Source organism: Gobio gobio (genome assembly GCF_949357685.1).
Source record: "Gobio gobio genome assembly, chromosome: 17".
Lineage (NCBI taxonomy): Eukaryota > Metazoa > Chordata > Actinopteri > Cypriniformes > Gobionidae > Gobio > Gobio gobio.
Window position 1 is genome coordinate 36,993,850 of NC_137110.1, and position 21,435 is coordinate 37,015,284.

The following is a 21,435-nucleotide window of genomic DNA, read 5'->3' on the forward strand; positions in this document are numbered from 1 at the left end:
GCAATTTAACAAAAGTGCTACAGTATGTGTTAAGTGTTTGGTGGGTTCTCTCACTCGCTGGTAACTATAAGGATCCAAACTCTGCATATGGAGAGATGACTGAGGTGGATCGACAATCATGTAGTCCATATAAGGCTGCACAGGTTTGGAGTTGAGCTGGTTTGTAGGGCCACTCTGAGACCTTTTATAATAGAGAGATTAAGAGCGAAATAAATGCAGTACAAGAAAAAGGAAAGTAAGAGAAACTGAATATGTGACAAAATGTTATACTCTGTGGATGGGACATTCTTTATTCCAGAAGACAGTGGGATCTTCGGAACTTTGCTTAGTTCTTTCTTAATCACTGACTGGGTGACATCCTCCCGCCAAGTTAATCCTGCAAAATAATTCGTGAAAAACGTATTCAGCGAAAACCAAAATCTTATATCACGACACGAGTCATTTTATTTCACGATAACGATATTTATCACTGTTATTTTTGCTTTAAATAAGGTTTTTATGATATCAAAATTTGATACCACTGAAATTTAAATATAATTTTAAAAAACCACTAGCCTAAACAACTCTCAAGCTTACTGAAGACAAATAAACATTAATAAAGAAAGAGCAAAGAAAACTACAATGACAAATGAAATAGACTGAAAAACTTCCAGCACTAGAAATACTAGGCTACATAAAATGAATAAAGTAATCAAATGCATAAAAAGCAATGCTTAGTCTTTGCTGTGTAAATTAAATATAAATTTATTCTTATTAAAGTTACAAAAGGGATTCAGTCAAGAGCAGTGGGAGATTTTCTCTCTTTTTTGTTGTTTGATTAGAATTAATAATGACAGCAGGTACATTTGAATGCTGTCACTTTAAGACCGACTGCACGGATCCATTATACTCGTGCATTGTTTTCTCAGTTCTTTCTGAACTGTTAACATTCACTTAAGACATAAATGACTCTGTTTACTTGCAAATACATGTCACTTTGACACATACGTAGGTATGTGTATTTAACCGTTTAAGCCCAATTAGGCGGCAAAAAGCACTCCGTTAAGTTCTCGCACGGCTTCATGTCGCGTGTCTCTCAGATAGCATGCGCATATAGTGAAATGAGCTGTCTTTCACTGCTAATTGCACTGTTTTTAAACCACAGTGCTTAAAAACATTAGCCTGACGTCGTCATACTCAGATTCTAGTCAGAATATGAGTCTGATGCTCCATTGTGGGGTGTGTTTCAACAGAACCAGGAAAGAAAATGCCTCTGCACTCAATTGGATAGACCTACAACCAATCAGAGCAACGGAGTAAGTGACGCATGTTGAGAAACGCATAGTTGTCAACAGAACTCAACTGCACGCACACTGGAAGAAGTAAAAGAAGATGAGTGTAAACAATCTTTGCCAGTGTTGTAAAAAGAATTTAATGATACACAGAGTATTTACCAACACGATCATCATTTTTGAGAGATATAGTAAAGGTGAATGCATATACGAACAAGTTCTCCGTTTAGTAAACGAATTCAACCCAAGCGCTCTTTGGTGACGTGGATGATTACGTTACTGTTGAGCATCTGTCCATCATCGTATAAAGCCCGCCCTGACAATTTGATTGGTCAAAACAGCTCTGGTTCGAGCATAGTTGCTCCACAACGGATCAAGTCCAGACCGAACTTCCCAACCTCAAATGTTGTGGGCAGGGCTAAGTTCGGGTGGCATCCAGGCTATAAAAATGCAAGCAAATGATAAGCTTTTGTGACTGCGCAGGACAGCAACGTCATATAAGCGTAAAACGCGATAGAGACGATAGTCAAAAATCTCTCCCGGTGTATCGTGTCTACCGGTATGTCGCCCACCCTCTAGCTCAGAGCAACCAAAAAGTTTTGTAGTGTTTGTGGGTAAATGACACAATAAGAATGTACATGATAAAAAAAGGGATACAAAATACAACATGTTCTTTATATTCAATTTAGTTTAATCAAAATGTTGTTTACTAACCATCAAATAAAAGGTTTTAATTTTTTCCTTACATCTTTATTGTTATTTATTTTTATGTTTTTTACAAATATTTCTAAATTATATATAAATTAATATATTACAAATATTTATGTTTAATTTTAGAGTTCCCCTGGGTAGGTGTCACACTTGTCTGCAAAGGTCCTCCTTATGGTATCATCATAAGGTTTTCTTTTTTAATAATGAGGCTTTTTTATTATTATTATTATATCAGCTGTAGCACCCTGACATCTATAACTTTATGCCTTTATTTATTTAACTTTATTTTTTATTAAATCAATAGATCCAGAAAAAAATAAGGCATCATTGATACAGGCACACATGTATTTACTTTTGATTTATTTGACCTTGGTTACTGTGGTAACAATTGGACCATTTACTGTCATGCTGGTGAAGGGATCATCACTTTGCCCATCCTGTTTGCATTGTGCGGTTTCTATGGCAACCATCGTTTTTGTGAGCAGGAAAAGCGCAAAGAAATTCCATTTCAACTAATGGAGGAATTTGAAATTTGCATGTGAAACTCACCTTCCTTCATAAGCGTTTGCAGTAGTGACTGCAGTCTGTCCAGTAGAACGGCAGTCACCCTGTAGCGAAACCGTTCCTGTCTCTGTGTAAGACACTGACCAAACAGCTCATCTGGAACACACGTATAAAAACCATACATCATGTCTCTTGAAGAAATATAGACAGTGGTCATGGCCTGCCGAGATTAAATAGCTCACTTCTATTTAATGTATTTGTTACAGACCAAATATACACACCATTGTGCTATAAAGGTTTTTATCTGAGGATCTCTTTGCCTTTTTGTTTTGTACTTTCTCACCCCTGCCCTTTCTGCTTGTATTAGACATAAACAGAGACTACGGAGAAGGTGAAGTTGTGTGATGTCACAGTTGCCATGGAAATGGTTGAAGAACACTGATTGGGTAAGACCAGGTGATGATGAAAATGTGTTTACTGTGTAGTCAATGATTTGTTTTACACACTCAAATGCACAAATCAACTCTACATCAACAGAGATAAAACCTACACATGATATAAGAATCTGTATAGTATTTATTTTTTGTAATTTTTTGTCATGTTTGTCAGCATGACAAAGGCCATTTTAGACACATAAAACAAACATGAGGGCAAGACTGATGCATGAAAGCCAAATAAAACATAAAAGACTGAAGGGATGGCACTAGCGCTATAATGTAGTCATAATTACACAACTGTTCCAGGGACTCTGAGGTAATAAGGCAAGTCTTATCATTATTATACATTATTTTCCAGTGATGAGTAACATTATGCAAGGGTCAAAAACGGAAACTGTAAAATATGGCAGCACTCACCATCCCAGCAAACCTGACTGTTGGAGCACAGGCCTTCATCAAACAGACAACCTTACCAGAAAAAAAAATGGAGAAAGAGAACATGAAGTGTAAAGAACTTTTAGGTTATTGTTTTTACGAAATAGACACAGCACAGACCATCTCTTCTCATATTTGAGCAGGTTGTTTCAAGATTTGTACTAGCTCACAGCACAGCAGCACAAACATCCCAGAGATCCGAGTTACATTTCCATCAAACAGCACACCTCTGACAATTTTAGCACCATAAGTCAGTATGTGCAATTGCTTATCCGACACTGTCAATCAATTTAACACCACAGCAACAAACAGGTACTAGTTTGGCATAATGACCAGCCACCATAATGGGCATTAGTAAAAATTGCCAGAAAGCTGTGACAAAACAAGCAAGAGTAGCTCCAGCTGCCATCTGCATCTCAGTACAAATGTTCCTTAAGAGGATTTACAAATAACTGGGGGAAAACATGCTATATCAAGCTCTATAGGACAAGAGATTAAACCAGAATATTGTGCACTGTTTCAACCTTCCGTTTCCTCCAGTCCCCTTGCGCTCTCTCAAACGTACACACACACACTTGGGCAGACACATTCGTCATAGGCCTATATAATTGAATAATGGTATGAAAGTTGGTTACATGAGAGGGATTTCCTGCTCCAGTCTGCCGTACGCCTATCAAAATAAATGTAAAGTCTTCCTGAGGCAGCATGAAGTAAAAGTGTGACAAGTGAAGAGAAGAGATTCTATCTATTTTGCCACCTCTGTCACATGGAAATCAAGTTCCTTCACTACAGCTCTCTCATAGATAAATGACACATTCTCATAGTTTTGAATGCTTCTGAGTGACGTATGCCCTTATAAGAATGACGTGAGATGGATCGTCAGTGGTGAGTCAGCCTGCAGAAGAGGAGCTAATACAGATGCAGTACACATGCACAACCGAACATAAACTGTACGAGACAACCACTCCGACCCCCCAGCCCTCGCACACATACGCCCCAACAACTTCAAATCAATTTGAGGCAATTGTTCCCAAATCGCCCCCATTGTGCGCAATTAGAAATGGACTACTTCCGCTGTCCATGGTGCTGAGTTTTTACACCACAACAAACAGAACGACCACTTAGCAATGGACTATGGCCGTGTATGAAAGTCGTCAAATGCCTATGAAGGTAGAGGATTGCTCAACTGTTAAAATTATCGCTGCAAGTAATTAATGCCACGAAATAATCATATAGTACCAGAATAAAAATAGTGTTAACTCTTCCCAACACAAATATAGCTGCACGCGTCGGTGGAGTTATAATCGCTTGTACACTAGCAGGGTAAGCTGCGTTGCGGGGTCTATGAATCATGCGTTATCTGATGTTGCCAGATCGCCAAACGCTGCCATTTATTTATTTAATGTTGTTAGAGAATAAGAATATTATATAACACAATAAATAAGAAAATAATAATACAAATGAATGCAAAATAGGGTGTATAAATAAATATTTTGTACAATTTACACATACTTAATCTTAAAAGCTTTTAATTCATTTTTTATTTTATTCTTATTTTAGTCAATACTCTCAATGAACACACTGATTTCACTTAACACACACAACAAAGTTTGTTTCGTTATTAGTGCGTTTATATTAAGTATACATATACAAATATATACATATATTTATATATAAAATTAAATGTAGCCAAATTATATTAAATTAATACAGCTGTAAAGATAATGAAGGTAAAAACATGAAAGTACTTTTCCCCAAATTAAATATATTTTCAATCGCTGGCATTCATCCCACCCGAGACAAGCGTTATCTCTTCGACGTCAACATTTACGCAAGCACACACGATTTTCTTTGTCAAAATGATACCAAATGCATGTAACAAATTTACAAATAGCATTTAGCAAGCATGTTCTTGTGCATAACTAAACCAGTTTTTATTCATTCCAAATGCAGCTTTAGATTATAAACGCATGTGACATTTAAGTACAAAAATAATAATACAAATAATTCTGAAGGCGAGTGCACATGCATTTAATCAAGGTGGGGGGGCATATACATCAATATTAAAATCTTATATTCAATAGTTAATTTTCCGCATCATTCAGTCAGCAGAAGTTAACCTGTGGCTCGTGCTCTTGACGTACCGTATCTATCACCGGTGCCAAGCTGACAACACGCTGTCGCCAAACAGACAAGCATCCAAAGACGCGCCGATTTCATCTTCCCTCGGCTTCTCTCTCCTCGGTCTCCGCTTACACCGACATATTTAGATGACACAGCGATCAATATGATGTTGCGCGTGTGCCAAACTCCAGAAACACGAGACGTGGGCAAGAGTGCGATAAAGATGAGTGTTTGCGAGAAGAAGCAGTGCGCTCCTGAAGGGAGGGGGTGAGAGGACCGGACAGACTGAAAACCCGGAAAGTGGGCACGACAATCGGTACAGTAATGCAGTTATTTTGAGTAATACACAAATTACATCATAATGGTCATTGCTGGTCTGAGGTTTGGACTTCATGCTTACAAATGTAAGGCACGTGACATTCAAATAACATTAATGGAAGACATGAAGACAAGGCATCATAGGTTCATTGGTTTTATTAGCAAGTTCACAAAGTTGACTGCATTGAAATGCTGTTGAAGTGCCACAGTATACGAGTGTTTAAACTCTCCATTTTTCACCAAGCAGTGGTAAACAAATGGACATGTGAAGACAAATGAACAGATGGTAGTGATTGATATAACGAGAAAATGAATGGGAGTGGGAAAAGTGATATTGATTTCACTATTAATGACATCCATTAATCCCATCTGCATGGTTCTGATGAGTTCCTCTCACAGTCTAGTCCACAGATACTGTGCTTCGTACAATGGGGAAGTGTTCAAAGAAGCCCTGCATATTACAACACAGTTATTACAACCCAAAACAGACTTAAAAAAAAAAAAAAACATTCATTAGACAATCCTTCCTTAATCCTTAAATAAACATTTAAGGAACAGTTCACTCAAAACTGAAAACTCACCCGTATGTTGTTCCAAAACCATTTGGCTTGCATTCTTCAATGATACAAAAAAGATGAACCATAAATTGTATTTGTCACTCCTTTTCACACACTTACAATGAATGGAGCATGGGGCTTCAAAAAGTGCTCAAGACATGTGAAGCACAAATTCTTATGTGTTGGATATTTTTAATATATTGAGACACGTTCCACCAAAATTACCTGGAACAATTTGTCCCAGGAACTTTTTTTCCCAGGAACACTTCCCCCCAGTCTGTTTCCATCGCAGCCTAAAGCAAGGTTTTTTAATCTTTAAGATGCCATGCACCCCCAAATATGATCATCCCTGTGTGAGGGACCCCCATCCTAAAACATATACACAAAATAATAATATTATAAATCTAAAATTAGTTTGTTACATTATTATACGTTTTGTTCTCCTCAGTGTAGTAATGTATTGTTATAAACTCTAAAAAATGCTGGGTTTACATTAACATTTACATTTATGGATTTAGCAGACGCTTTTAACCAAAGTGATTTACAACTAAGGAGTACAAGAAGCGATCTGTCATGAAAAGGCAGCGAAACACAAAAAGTGCCTGAAGTACTACGTTTTGGACATTACACAGAGCATCATACGCCAGGGCAGGGAAGGAGTAGGGGAAGCAGAGTCTTATTTTTTTTAAGATGTGGATAAGTGCTCACGGAAGAGGTGAGTTTTCAGCTGTCTTTTGAATGTTGTCAGTGATTCTGGAATTCGGATGGAGGTGGGAAGATCGTTCCACCAGCAGGGAACGGTTAATGTAAATGTTCTGGAGAGGGATTTTCTGCCTTTCCGTGGTGGTACCACAAGCCATTGCTCCATAGCCGAGTGGGGGTGTAGACTTGTAGGGGCGAGTCAAAATACGCAGGAGCTGAGCTCGTGGTGGATCTGTAAGCGAGCGTTAGCGCCTTGAACTTGATGTTAAAAACAAACCAAGTTGGGTTGAAAATGGACAAGCGCAGCGATTGGGTTGTTTTAACCCAGTGGTTGGGTTAAATGTTTGCCCAGCCTGCTGGATAGTTTTATTTAACTCAACTATTGTTTAAAAATTACTGTATTGCTTGCTTAAAATGAACCCAAAGTTTGTTGGAAATTAACATTTATAACGTTTAATAAATGAAGTAATAAGTTTAATGAATAATATTTAAACAATAAACATTTATTAAATGGTTTATTAATAAATGTTCATCTTTTGATTATTGTTGCCTCTAGTAATTACCTTTCTGATTTTTAATTTCCAATTTTGGGTTCATTTTAAGCCAGCCATAAGGTAATTTTTAAACAATAGTTGTAACAATAGTTAAATAAAACTGCCCAGTATGTTGGGCAAATTTAACCCAATGGCTGGTATTGTCCATTTTCAACCCAACTTGGATTATTTTTAACCCAGCATTTTTTAGAGTGTATGTATTATTTATTTATTTAGTTCTACTCAAATTTTTATTTATTTATATTTTTTATTTTAATCTAATTTTATTTATTTAACAGATTATTAAGTAACTAATATTTTTATTTAATCACATTTTTTAGATCCATTTTATTTCTTTACTATTTTATATGAATCAAATTATTATTATTATTATTTTTTTTACTGCTTTTCTAGACTTTTCCATGGACCCCCTGTCTCTCTCTTGCGGTCCCCTGGGGGTCCCTGGACCCCAAATTGAAAAACCCTGGTCTAAAGTACCGTGAAGGTAAGGCAAATTAGCCTGGTGACCTAGGACTGCGCGTGACTTTCCAGTTCCCACCCCATTGTTGATTCGAATAGCAAACAACTCATACTGCACACACTGCAACAGACTTTTAAAAATGGTGGTTGAAATAAAATGTCAACTCAACCAGAACTCAAACAGTCAGCATGTTCAGCACCTAAGTCCCACCCCCAAAGGTTCCTGAACTTTGAAAAAGTACTACCTCGCGAGCAGGGACTTTCTGAGGGAGACATTTTTACCCGGAACTTCATTTAGACCCTGGTCCCTGCGGTCGAAACACACCTAGTACCACCACAAAGTCCCTTGTTCCTGGGAAAAGTTCACCTGTTGTGAAAACATGGTTTTGGTTGACCCCATTCACAAAACCTCTCAGAATAATTTATTCACCAATATAGCAACATTTTATAATGCAATCATGGTGCTTTTTTGGAAACTTAACCTCCATTCTTCATAGTCGTAAAGGAGCGACCAATGCAATCCTTCAAAATGTCTACCGTGTTCATGGAAGAAAGCAAGTCATACAGGTTTGAAACAACATGAAGAGTAAATTACAAATTGAATTTTGTGTGAACCACTACTTTAAGCTTATCAGCATGTATATGCTCAATTTGTCATTTAGTCACTTCATTTCCATGGCCCATTTAATATTACAATTTTCATACAAATCCAAAACTTAAACTAATTTGGAGTGTTTTTGAATTATATTTGCCCCTCTAATACTGAATGACCAAGACTTATCAGACTGCCAAGCTGCCAGGCTGAGGTTAAGCCGATGTTTACCTTAAAGAGGGTGGTAGTCTGAAGGACTCCAGATGTGCAGCACATCTCACGAATGGAGTGCATGGCAAGTTGAGGAGCCCCGAGATCCAGGACTGCCATTCCTAAACGAGCAGCTAAAATCGGCCCAATCGTTGTTCCACATGGGCTGTCATTCCTAACCATCACATCCTAGGGAACAAGAAGTAGAAACAATAATTTATATAGTGTCTTTCACAAGCACAAAGTCACTTAACAAAAAAAGTACAAGTAAATTTAAGGGAAAACAAAGAATCAATAATTAAAAAAATACCAATCACATATTATTGAAAGTACATTTCTAACAGATATGTAACTAGACTTTGAATGCAGATAGAGAAGAGATAATACAGGCTATTAAAGGTTATAAGATCAATAAGGGGTAGTGACTTCCAAGAGGAGCAGTAACATGAAATGATCTCTCTAGGAACGAAAAAAAAAAAGGCCAAAATACAGACAATCTAAGAGACCAAGTGGGAAGATAAGGGGGAAGTAGACAAATAGGGAAGGGCAAGACCATTTAAAGCCTTAAATGTTAGGAGTAAAATAATTTTAAAAAATTATATATATATATAATATTTTTTTTTTTTTTACTTTTCATGCTCATTTCTAGACACTATTAAGTATCTTTGCATCTGCCTGAAAACTAATTCAAACAGGTAAGAGGTAAAAAGTTTTAGTGTTTTATGCAGGGCAAAACAACCCTTTATAAAACAGGATTCAATAGATTTGGGAGCTGAATACATAAACAAACCAAAAACAAGAAGACAACAACCAGATAAAAATGTATGTTGGGAATCTTAGCTTCTTTATTAACACTCAAAACAGAAAACTGAAGATCCCACTGGTTACAAATGCATCAATATGGGATACTTTGTACACCGCCTCGTAAGTTAAACCCTATTTCTTCTGACATTTAGCCACCAGAATTTCAAGAGCCCGCTTCCTTTGTTTTGCTGCACGTATAGCCTTGCTCGTTTTTCTTCCTCCAAGGCAACCCTCTTGCTCGCTGCAGCACTACTGGATGGCCGATAACCATACTCCTCAGACCTCCTCCTGCCTACTGTGTTGCCGTCTGGCTTTGTCTGTTGCTCCAGCAGATTTAATATTTCGGCACAGCCTAATTATTGCTGTTTTCATGGTCACACACAAGACGCATTAATTTAATTTTTATTTATTTTTTATAACCTTGTAATGTCACTCTTCACAAAACGAGAACAAAAAAAAGACCAGTCTGAACAGCGTGACGTTGCCTGGAACAATACAAAGTCGTGAGTCGGGGTTTGAAGTTGTAAATTACGGGCTCAAAAGCCTGCCTGGAACGCAGCATAATATCAACACCCATAGCAAACAGAGAGAAGAGACTTATTTATATCAGTGTTCATTTTGTATACAAACAGGGTTTATGGGTGTCTTGGTGACCGAGGCAAAATTTCGTTCACCCTCTTTATATCATTCTTTTTCCTCTGCTGCACCCTTTTGTTAATAAATCCCACAAGGTCTTATGAGCAGCCTGTTGCTAGGAGCAATGGTATGTAGTAGAGAGAGATCACATTCTCTTGATATACACAAACATCAATAAACATTCTTAATGCCTACCAACAAAAACAAACCACACAATAGTAATCAACTGCTTTCTCTTGCATTTCATTTCTTCAGAGCAGTAATGCTAATTTTAGCTCAATGAGGAGGAGCACTTAACTGATTTATATGGCAGAAGAATCTTGACAGATGGTGAAGCAGGATATAATGAAGTAGAAGGGAAAAGGGAATGTTCTGCTCACCTGTAGAGGTACGCCCACTTTTCCAGCAATCTCTCGTAAAATGGCAGCAGTTACAGCAGTGGTGGCATAGCGCTGGTTACTGTTAAACTTTATGACCGGACCCTGATCCAGGACAAACAATGTGAGAGATTTAGCTGATTGGGCTCTGTCGAGGTCTTCATGAACATGTTGAAGAGGCATTAGTGAGTATGTTTGTGTACCTTATGAAAAGCAGGCCTGTGGTTTTCCTCATGTTTCTCCCTGTAAGGTGAATAATCATATTATACATAAATTTAACATGTTTTCTATTGCACCTTGTATCTATCGCATACTATTCAAAAATGTGGGTCTGGTAAGTATTTTTTTATGTTTTTGAAAGAAATCTCATGCTCAAGCTGCATTTACTGGAACAAAAAAAACAGTGCAAACAGAAATATTGTGAAATATTATTACAATTTCAAATAACTGTTTTCTATTTTAATATATTTTTTAATGTAATTTATTCCTGTTATGGCAAAGAAAAAATGTATTATCAATTTTGAAAACAGTGGTGCTGCTTAATATTATTTTTGTGGAAGTTGTGATACATTTCAAAATTCTTTGATGAATATTTAAAAACAAATTATTTGAAATATTTTTTGTAACAATGTAAAATTTGTACTGTCACTTTTAATCAATTTAATGCATCAATGCATTTCTTTTTTACTGACCCCAGACTTTAGAAGGTAGTGCATTATACAGTACCTGTCAAAAGTTTGGAAACATTATACATTAACATTATTTTTATATTAAGTCCCTTATGTTCACCAAGGCTCCATTTATTTAATCAAAAATACAGTAAAAACAGTAATATTGTGAAATGTTTTCTTTTTAAATAAAATGTACAAGTAATTTATTCCTGTGATGACAAAGCTGAATGTTCAGCATAGTGTCACATGATGCTTCAGAAATATTTTAAATATGCTGCTCAAAAAAAAAATTCTTATTATTATTATACCTGATAATTATTATTATCAATGTTGGAAACAGTTTAACATGCTTAACATTTTTGTGGAAATGGTGATATTTTTCTCTGTATTCTTTGATGAATAGAAAATTCAATGGACATAATTTATTTGCATTTATTAAGTATATTTATTAAATGTATTAAAGCGTTTATTAAATAGAAATCTTTTGTAACATTATAAATGTCTTCACTGTCACATTTGATCAATTTAATGCATCCTTGCTGAATAAAAGTATTCATTTCTCTTTTTTTTTTTAAATGTTTGAATGGCATCATTGTTTCCACAAAAATGTTAAGAAGCAAAAACTGTTTTCAACATTGACAACATCAACAATACTAAAAATAATTATAATAAATGGTTACACTTTATTTTAAGGTGTCATTGTTACAGTGTAATTATATATATTAAAGTAGGGAGTAATATTGATTATCAACATGTACTTATTTAGGGTTTGGTTGAGGGTTAGTTGCATGTAATTATGCATAATTTACTGTTATTACTATGTTAAGTACATGTAACAAGGACACTGTAAAATAAAGTGTTACCTAATAAATGTTTCTTGAGCTGCAAATCAGCATATTAGAATGATTTCTGAAGAATCATGTGACACATCCAGTGTCACAATAGTGATGATGCATTGTACCGGGATACTTAGGCGTACGTGTTACCATAGAAACAAACAAGTTGCCATAGTGAGAGACTGACTGGTAGTTAGGGTGTGCAGCATGTGCCATGTCCGCACTGATCATGTAGGACAGTGGCACTGCCTCCTGAAAGGCGGTCAGATTGTCAAGGGTCGAAGCTAGGCGTCGCAGAATCAACTCAGTCAGGTTAGAGTGAGCTCCCTGAGCGCTTTCAGATCCCACCTACAGATCAGCCAAGAAGCCAAATTATTTGGGTTAGAAGACTAGTGACCTTAGACTTTAGAATCTGCATCTGCTCATAATGTTTTTATTTTTTTTGTCTCACCTCTTCGTTGTCATATAGAGTAACCATGCGGATGTTTGGATCTTTAGCTAGAGAATCAGGTGTGCTGGAGTCCACGAGTGCCTGGATGAGAAGACATAATTATGCATTAATTATTTATCATCACTCCTCAGATCATTTCTGAGTGGGTGAATGACTGAATATTTAATAAGATGTTGTTCTCGGTGTTCAGACATACCGTCAGGGCACAGAAACAACTGTGCAGGTTGTCCAGACGAGGAGAGAAAATGAATTCCTCATAGACACCTCCTAGTGCCTGCAGAAGACAAAAACATGTCAAAACTCATGATAATCAGTTAAAAATAGCCCTGGTAAGAACACATCGCCGTAGTTCTGACAGTTAGTTTATGTGTAAATCATATGGAAATGAGAGCCATTAGAGCTCTTCGTCTTGTTTCTTCCAGATTCTCTAAGGTAATGTTTCATTCTGCTGAGGCCCGCTCTCACATTTAAAGGCTTCTCTTCAGTCGGGTAAAAATAACAGCAATCCTCTTTGCTGAGCACAAATGTACCCTGCATACTAATCCTCTTTATGTCAGCACAATTTTGTGCAAAACCTAACAACAACAACAAAAAAGCACAAAAAAAAAGACTACCTACTTGAAGAAAAAAACCTGATCCAAAATGCATTTAAAATACGTTTATTTCATACTAAGTATAGTACAAATCCATCAACATATTTACTGACATATCACTTGAGATTTACTGATATAAATACAAGAATTGGGGCAGTCGTGGCCTAATGGTTATATAGTGGGACTTGTAATCGGAAGGTTGCGGGTTCGAGTCTCAGGTCCGGCAGGAATTGTCGGTGGGGGGAGTGAATACCAGCGCTCTCCTCCACCCTCAATACCACAACTGAGATGAGACTGGAGCAAGGCACCGAACCCCCAACTGCTCTCCGGGCGCCGCAGCAATATGGCTGCCCACTGCTCCGGGTGTGTGTTCACTACTGTGTGTGTGCATTTGGATGGGTTAAATGCAGAGCACAAATTCCAAGTATGGGTCACCATACCTGGCCACACGTCACTTCACTATTTTAAGAATTCAACTTTATTTGGAGTACTTCTTTATTGCACAATGCACATTTCTTAATATTATTAAGCCTAAAATGTGTAATATCACTGTATAACATCAGACTTTAAATGTAAGATATTTAAAGTGTGTTCCTAAAGTACACTGTATTCAAAATTATTTTGCAAGGTGACATATCAGTAGGATTTCAGTACATTAAACATTCAGATTTTAGTTTTTCAAAGAAAGAGTGTATTTGTTTTATTTGTCCATATCTTTTTAGATAACTGCTATCAATCTCAGACAGCTAGACAACTAGAAAAAAGCCACTGTTGAGCAGCAAACAGGTATTTGAAGCTGCTGGTGTCACTGGAGGACAAAAACCTCTCCATGCAGGTTGGCAGTTGTGTGTAAAGTTGCATTTCAGCCACCTCTAACCAAAGCTCACAGTAGAAATACATTTTCAAAGAGATTTATTGCTGTGGTGGTTTTTGCCGCATGGGATAGGGCATTGTCCTGAATGAAAATCCTATTATTTCAGAAGACACCATCCTTCTTTTTATAACCTAGGAGAAAATGGTCAGTTATAAACTCCACATATCTTGCAGAAGTCATTTTGACACCCTCAGAGACCCTAAACTAAAGGGACCTTTCGTCTCACTTCCCAATATTCCAGCCCAAATCATCACCCGCCAACTCCTTGCTGACGCTGCAGTCTTGTTGGAACGTGATGGCCACTCACCAACCATCCAGAAATCCATCCATTTAGACCATCAGTGAATACATTTAAAAATTAATCTTCATGTATTATAAACCACTGAAATGCAACTTTACACACAACTGCCAACCTGCATGGAGAGGTTCTTGAGACTCCAGAGACACCAGCAGCTTCAAATACCTGTTTGCCGCTCAACAGGGTTTTTTTTTTATAGCTGTCTTTTTAATACAATTACTTTTTTGACAGAAACTTTCCTTAATAAGCCTTTATCTGACCGAGTTCTCTCGTGTTGTAAATTACTCACACATCTTATGGTAGTTCCATTCAGTTTTCACACAATATTAATTGTTTTCATGCCTTTTGCATAACATTGCACCATTTCATGTTTAACATCTTCAGAAAGATCTTTCTTCCTACCCATATTGCATGAGAACTGTGACTTGCTTAATAATGTGGAACAACCTCTTTAAGTAGGGTTTCAATTAACCCAAGCAGACCTGGCAAACTATTTTAACAAACCTGTCTGAGATTGATACCAGTTACTTAAAAATATATGGAGAAATAAAACAAAAAAAACACTTTCTTTGAAAAACTAAAATCTGAATGTTTATTGTACTGAAATCCTACTGATATGTCACTTGCATAATAATTTGGAACATTGTGCTAAAATGTGTATACACTATATACTTAAGTATACATTTAGTTGGACATCAGCACTACGTCTGGATAACTTAAGTGCATTAAGTACAAAATTAATTTAACAGATTTTAAGTATATCGATTTAGTATACCCAAATGTAAAATTGCAGGGTATTTATATTAAGTTCATAAAAATGTAAATGTATTTGTAGAACACTTAGCATAAAATAAATGTTTTTCAAATACATTTTGATATCTTTATTTTTCACTAGGATAAAAAGCAAATCTGAGGACTTTTGAAGACAAAGAGACTTACGCCAGGCTGTGTGTCTGCCAGACAGAGCTCAAAGTCCAGTAATGCGTTTGGCTCGACCCCGAGCTGTCCACACAGCATCTGGATCAGTGCAGGCTGATGCTTCTCTGCCTGAACACACATTGAAGCAAAAACACTGAGACTAGTGCTCACACAAGGACTGGTCACCTATTGTTATTAGTCGATATTTGTCTTAGAACTGAAAACAATCTGTATTTTATTGCGCATGCTCATTTCCCCTATTTTTACATTTAAAATACTTTTGCCACTACCTAATATTTCACAAAATTAATCTTTAAAATTATTAACATTTAGAGAACACTCCTAAATCTAAAATTTCTAAAAACATCAGAAATCTAAAAAATATAACTTTTTCAAACTGCACATTGTTATGTTATGGTGTCTAAATTCACTTGTAGCAGTCTACAACAACTATTCTATTTTAAAATAGAACTTTTTCTATTTTAAATTTACTTAATAGGCCTAAAGTATAGAATTTGAATATTGGTCATAACAAGAATATGATTATTTGCTCAAAAAATTAAATTCTGTCATCACTCACTCTCATGTCGTTCCATTAATATGGAAGTTCAAAGGTGTTTGCTTGACACATGACAACCAATAAGGTCTGCTCTCACATGTCATGCAGACATGGTTGAGCTTCTTCAAGAACCAATGAGGTTTGTTCTAGCATGAGGATGAACTGCCATTGGCCATATTTGATGTGCTCTATGTATGCGTGTTTATCAATGTTTATATATGAATAAATGCCTAAAATTATAAAATTGGTCATACAAAGCGATCATATCTCTTTAAAAGACATGGGTTAAACGACTTGATTCATATGGATTACTTTTACAATTTCTTTATTAACTTTTTAAAATTTGATGGAATGGACTTTCAATGGAGGGACGTAAATCTCAGGTTTCATGACAAAAAAAATCTTCATTTATGTTTCAAAGATGAATGAAACTCTTATGGGTTTGAAATTACATGAGAGTGAGTAAATGATAACAATTTTATTTTTGGGGTAAATTATCTTATTATTATTGGTGCATCTCCATGCATTACAATTTTGCCTAAAATGTCCTGATCAATGCACTATTTATTAATTAATAGGACTGTAGATTTAACGTGTTGATATGGTGCAATCAAATTGCATATATCATATGACATAGTTTACGAATATCACACGAGCAAGAGTGCAGTTTTCCCGAATATCTGCACGATTACAAGTGTGATTTTATACAACACTTCAATAAACAGTTAATACTGTTACATTTTAGACACAAAATTGTCAATATTTCTCAATTTCACAAACGAAAATAGTTCCAAATAATGCCACAGCAGAACTGTTGTTCGTCTCCTAGCAACACATAGCGGTGTCTCATTACTGAATGAATCCATGATTTTTAACAAATTGAGTGACCCATTGATTCAGTGACACAATCATAAAGATGGTCACTTGCTTAGAGTCTGAATGAATCTGCCTTTTGAATGAATCGGTTGAATGAATAACTGACTCATTAAGACATGTGATTTGCCGCCACCTACTGCCAGTTTTAGATTTATATAAAATATCATTTAATTTTTCCTTCATATTCATGCCACATCTGAGCTGCATTAAACAGTCTGAAAAAATGTTATGGTCATAGTATATATATCAATGACAAATAAGGTTAAGATAAAAAAAAATAATAATAATTTTAAGCAAAACAGTTTTAAAATGCATTTTTATGTCCCAAAAATGTATGGTGATGATTCATCTAAATATTAATTTAAAATAATATACATTTAATGTACTTAGCACTACTGAAAACGTGTAGATATGAGTCATTGTAGTGTCTAAAATGCATATCACATGGTCAATTCCCTTTCCATTTCTTTATGTATTGCCCTTTTAGTCCAATTCATATAAACTGACACTTTTTCTATGTGTTCAAACACCTAATTTTCCAAGGAGTTTTATGTTTTGTTTTTAACTGTAAAAATTATTTGTATACATTATATAACAGTTAACCGTAATATTTCTTACTTCATTTTGCATTTGCAGTGGGAATTGATACTTTTAAATGTAGATTTGCTGGTCGCACCACCTGACAACTCAATTCAAATCTAACAGGCATTAACTTGGGACACCAATACAAATGTTTGACCATATGCTCAAGTTTATACATACATTTTCTAAATCAAATACACATTTTTATAATAACAACACATTTCATACCACCTGACATGATAAGTTGAATCAACCTCATAATCATCTCAAAAATGTCAAATTATCTAATATTTATGGGAGGGTGACTAACATTGTTACTGCATAAAAGGGGTCCTCTGGGGTCTTCTGTGTGATGTCATATGCTGTCACATGGTTTTCTTAAAGTAACATTGCATAAAATGGCATTTTTATGTCTGTCGCCCTCCCTGACATTTGGAGAAGTAAATTGTTCGGACAAAAGTTTTTTAAAGCAATAGAATAGTTTTGATACACTATTTTCCCTAATTTATAAGGAAAATAACGTAAAATCATGCCAAACTATTTGATTAAGAATTTTACTGAGTAAATGAACCTTTTTATTGCAGTTTTGTTTTCTGCTTATACGTTCGGACGGTCGCACCACCTGACATTTTTGGTCATTCAAACACCACAACTCAAGTCAAGTCAATTGAATTTCCAAAAAATTAAAAGGGTTTCTTATAAAGGAAATATTGCTGATCAATTTGATATGACATGTATTTATTACAATTCTTTTTAGGAAAATTATGAATTCGGACACAAATAATACATGTCATGTCATTGGCCCAAATATATAATAAATTCTGTGGTGAATTAAAATATTTATTTCTAAAGCTACTTTTTGTGATGTCTATTCAATGCTTTTCTCATCTAACAATAATTACTTTCAATAATCTTTTGGATGTGTGATTAATTACATTAATCGGCATATAATGTAACTAGATTTACATTTTTAAGTGCTTGACAGCCCTATTAATCTTCATTTAGTTGCACGGAAAGCACATACTTCAACTTTAATCAGGCTTGTGTAGTTTTGTACAATTAAAGCATGAATTTGCATGATCTTACTATGGATGTTGCATTAGAGGCATCTCCACTGGAGGCAGATCCTGTTTCCAGCTCCTCCTGTATGGCAGTGGCCAGGAAAGGTGCTCTACAATGGACACAAACAAAGATACATCCTAAAGAAAAAGAAAATCAGCAGCATGCTTATCCACATCTGTCCCATAGCGCCACCGGTCATGCTCCCTGTCTTTTTCTATGGCTAAATTAGTGCTTACAGGTGGTTTTCCTTGTTAGGTCCAAAGGAGTCATTGATGTCTCTCTGCAGGTGAATGGCAAGGTGGGGGATCCTGAGGATGGGACGGGGAATGTGAACCAGACGCTGCACAAGCTTGCCTTCACTCTGTACAAAGACATACAAAAAGACCGGTAAAAACAAGTGTTATTCATATATAACTAGAGATCAAAAATGTATAATTCAAATGAACTTGGGTAAGTTCAAGAATGATAACTATTATTATAACAATATAGTGTTAAAATTCGCTCTAAATGTAAAATAAAGTAGCTTTAATGGCACAGAAAGATGATATAGTATATTATTTCCCAGCCGATGAATAATAAAATCACTGACAGCCAATCAGAATCCAGCCTGCTTTAAAGAGTGTGAGCATTTAAAGTGGCAGATGCCATAACTACAGGGCATGCTTATAATTAATTAATAAAACATTGTGCGTTGGTATGGATGCTAATATAGTTATCATTATAGTTAACGCACTTGGTGTGAACAGTTGTAATACACACATCAGAGGGCTCATTTAAACTATATCCGGATGTTGTCCACATACACATTGAAAAGACAAGTGTAAACACATTTCTGCGATCGGAATGTTATCTGACCTGTATGTCCTCGTACAGAAATAGTCGAGGATGCATTGTGATTTTTTTTGCGAGACAATCAAGGGCGGAGCAGAATGCTTTTGATCGGATCATGGTGACCGCATGTTAATGGCAAGTGTAAACGCAGGTTTACCTTAACCATGACACGTCCAGCAATGGTCAGGTCACGATCAAACCAAGTGTTCCAGATCCCCCCTCCATAACACTCCACTCCTATCTGCAAGAAGCCCAACTTTGTCTTCTTAGAGCGTGGCTTCACCTAAGCACACAAACACACACAGGAAATTCAGAATGACACCCATATACATCCTCTATTCGCATTAATAAGCAATACATTATCTGACTGCTATAATGTAATTACAAAACAAAGCTACAGAACACTCAGAGAACTGATATTTCATCTACATCAAAACCCTTTCACAGGGCATCAAGTGTTTGTCCTTCTCACCCTCAGACATGGACTGTCCGTATGAGCCCCGATCATGGAAAAACCATTTCCAGGCTTGTAGAGACCACCGACAGCAAAGGCAATGATGGACGAGTAATTTCTGGTCACGAAGTACTGGAAAGTGAATTACAGTCAATACAGTGAAAACATAAGGATGAGCAGCATGTTTCTCAATCTGTGCGAAAATAATAGAATAAGATACATATGGCTGAAGACATTTTGTAAGATGAGCAGGACCTTTTATAGAATTTTCTACACATCTGCCTGCTACCTTTCAGGAGTTTGAAGAGTGTTTTTGTAATATATTATGTAATATGCATGAAAATATTACTATATTATGATATTATTATAATTTGAAAGTCCCTTCCAGCATCTATAAGGGCTTATTACAGCGTGCACACACACCTTACTGGCAGGTTTAATGTCCCAATGTTCAGCCTCCTTGAGCTCAGTAAAACCAGCCTTCAGCAGGCGGGATTTACATTCATCCACCACTGCAAGACAGAGAAGAAATTGAAAAGTGAGATATACAGATTGTAAACTTACATACAGTTGAATTCTTGCACATTTAGTACACCTGAATTGACAAATGCTCACAGCAGTGACATTACGAATCCTGTGATCTAGGTAAAAAGTGAAGGTGCATTCTTTCAAAGTCGAGAATAGATCAAGATCTATTAATCATATCTGGAGCCCTATCAGCCAGTAGGGAACAATGTTCAAGGCCCATATCTAGTCAGACAGTAAATTTGGCTAATCATATTACAGACAAAATGGAGCTTCTCTACATTTACATTGTCATGGCTCGAAGCTACAGTAATTCAGTCCTATGCCATTCTTCTTACCATGGTATGGTGAAACTCCTTTATTGGCAAAAGTAAGAAACTCTTTGGCAGCGGCCTGCACAGCTTCTTTGGAGCTTTTCATGATGAGAGACTGGAAATAGAAATAGAAATGTAAGTAGGCTACATGCAGAGAAAGCATTCAGTCATATGCAGAAATATCAGCTACTCCATTAATGTAAGCATGAAACCAACTATATTCTTGTTTTGGAGATTTTCCATAGCATGCTTTAGTAAGCTAATGCACATGAATACCTTAGAAACGACAAAAATAAATATACAAATGCAAAAAACACCAATCACACAGTCGATACCTACATAACCAAACAACAACCCTTGCAGAATACCGGAAATCCGACACAAGGAACACTTTACACTATACAAATCTAGCACTTTTAAAGTTACTCGTCAACCGTTAACTTTCTTACCTGCATAAATTATAAAGTGGACTTTCACATTCAGTTCAGGGCATGAACGCAGGAAGCTATGGGGAGGGGATTTGCTGTAGTCTGGGAGCAGAACAGAAGATGGTTTGCGCCCTCTAGTGATTGGAGGTACAATAACTCTTATAATGATATTGACAGTCCACATACCCACAAGTTTTGCTTGCATACAACTTTATTCTGTGCATTAAATAATAGCCTACTTGACGTTAACATATCAAAATACAAGGCATGTAATGTGAAATAGCCTTTGACATCATGCCATAATGCAAAAGACCATATTAATTGAGAGGTTTAGGAGCCATTCCACCGAATGGGTAACATTTCAGTCCCCTGGACATTTTTTGTATAAATTTGCATGGAAATTAACTCTAAAATACATTTTATAATTAAGCAAAGTGTCCTGAACATCAATCTAACTGCAAATGTAAAATAT

The 21,435-nt window shown here is 36.1% G+C and overlaps 2 protein-coding genes across 3 annotated transcripts in view; both read right to left on the minus strand.

The window, feature by feature from the left end:
* The window catches only part of ptprnb (protein tyrosine phosphatase receptor type Nb), a gene marked incomplete at both ends in the record, with an annotated part of 23,647 nt that extends 18,069 nt beyond the window's left edge, over positions 1-5,578 (minus strand). Inside the window, 5 exons of the mRNA XM_079841398.1 lie at positions 55-181; positions 271-376; positions 2,532-2,642; positions 3,341-3,391; positions 5,503-5,578. Of these exons, the coding sequence (XP_079697524.1) occupies positions 55-181; positions 271-376; positions 2,532-2,642; positions 3,341-3,391; positions 5,503-5,578 (471 nt within the window). The remainder of the gene's footprint in view (positions 1-54; positions 182-270; positions 377-2,531; positions 2,643-3,340; positions 3,392-5,502) is intronic.
* dnpep (aspartyl aminopeptidase) lies at positions 5,368-21,073 on the minus strand. Of its 2 annotated transcripts, none has more exons than XM_079841399.1 (15): positions 20,985-21,073; positions 20,560-20,650; positions 20,120-20,208; positions 19,715-19,828; positions 19,400-19,525; positions 18,648-18,772; positions 18,436-18,520; positions 15,354-15,461; positions 12,846-12,923; positions 12,650-12,730; positions 12,386-12,546; positions 10,895-10,934; positions 10,695-10,796; positions 8,896-9,063; positions 5,368-6,251 (listed from the first exon to the last, which is right to left on the minus strand). In XM_079841399.1, the coding sequence occupies exons 1-15, from the start codon at positions 20,988-20,990 to the stop codon at positions 6,201-6,203; spliced, it is 1,425 nt and encodes a 474-aa protein (XP_079697525.1). In that variant the 5' UTR covers positions 20,991-21,073; the 3' UTR covers positions 5,368-6,200. The 2 variants fall into 2 exon arrangements, with proteins under 2 accessions (XP_079697525.1, XP_079697526.1); XM_079841400.1 differs by having other exon boundaries at positions 20,875-21,004.
* Between the last annotated feature and the right edge of the window lie 362 nt (positions 21,074-21,435).

What these genes read in the sequence shown, in the direction of transcription:
- dnpep (XM_079841399.1), bottom strand. An exon ending in CCTCTAATGCAACATCCATA is followed by an intron (nt 15,462 to 18,435) that starts GTAAGATCATGC and finishes ATGTGTGTTCAG; the next exon opens with GCAGAGAAGCATCAGCCTGC. An exon ending in ACAGGCCTGCTTTTCATAAG is followed by an intron (nt 10,797 to 10,894) that starts GTACACAAACAT and finishes GTCCTGGATCAG; the next exon opens with GGTCCGGTCATAAAGTTTAA.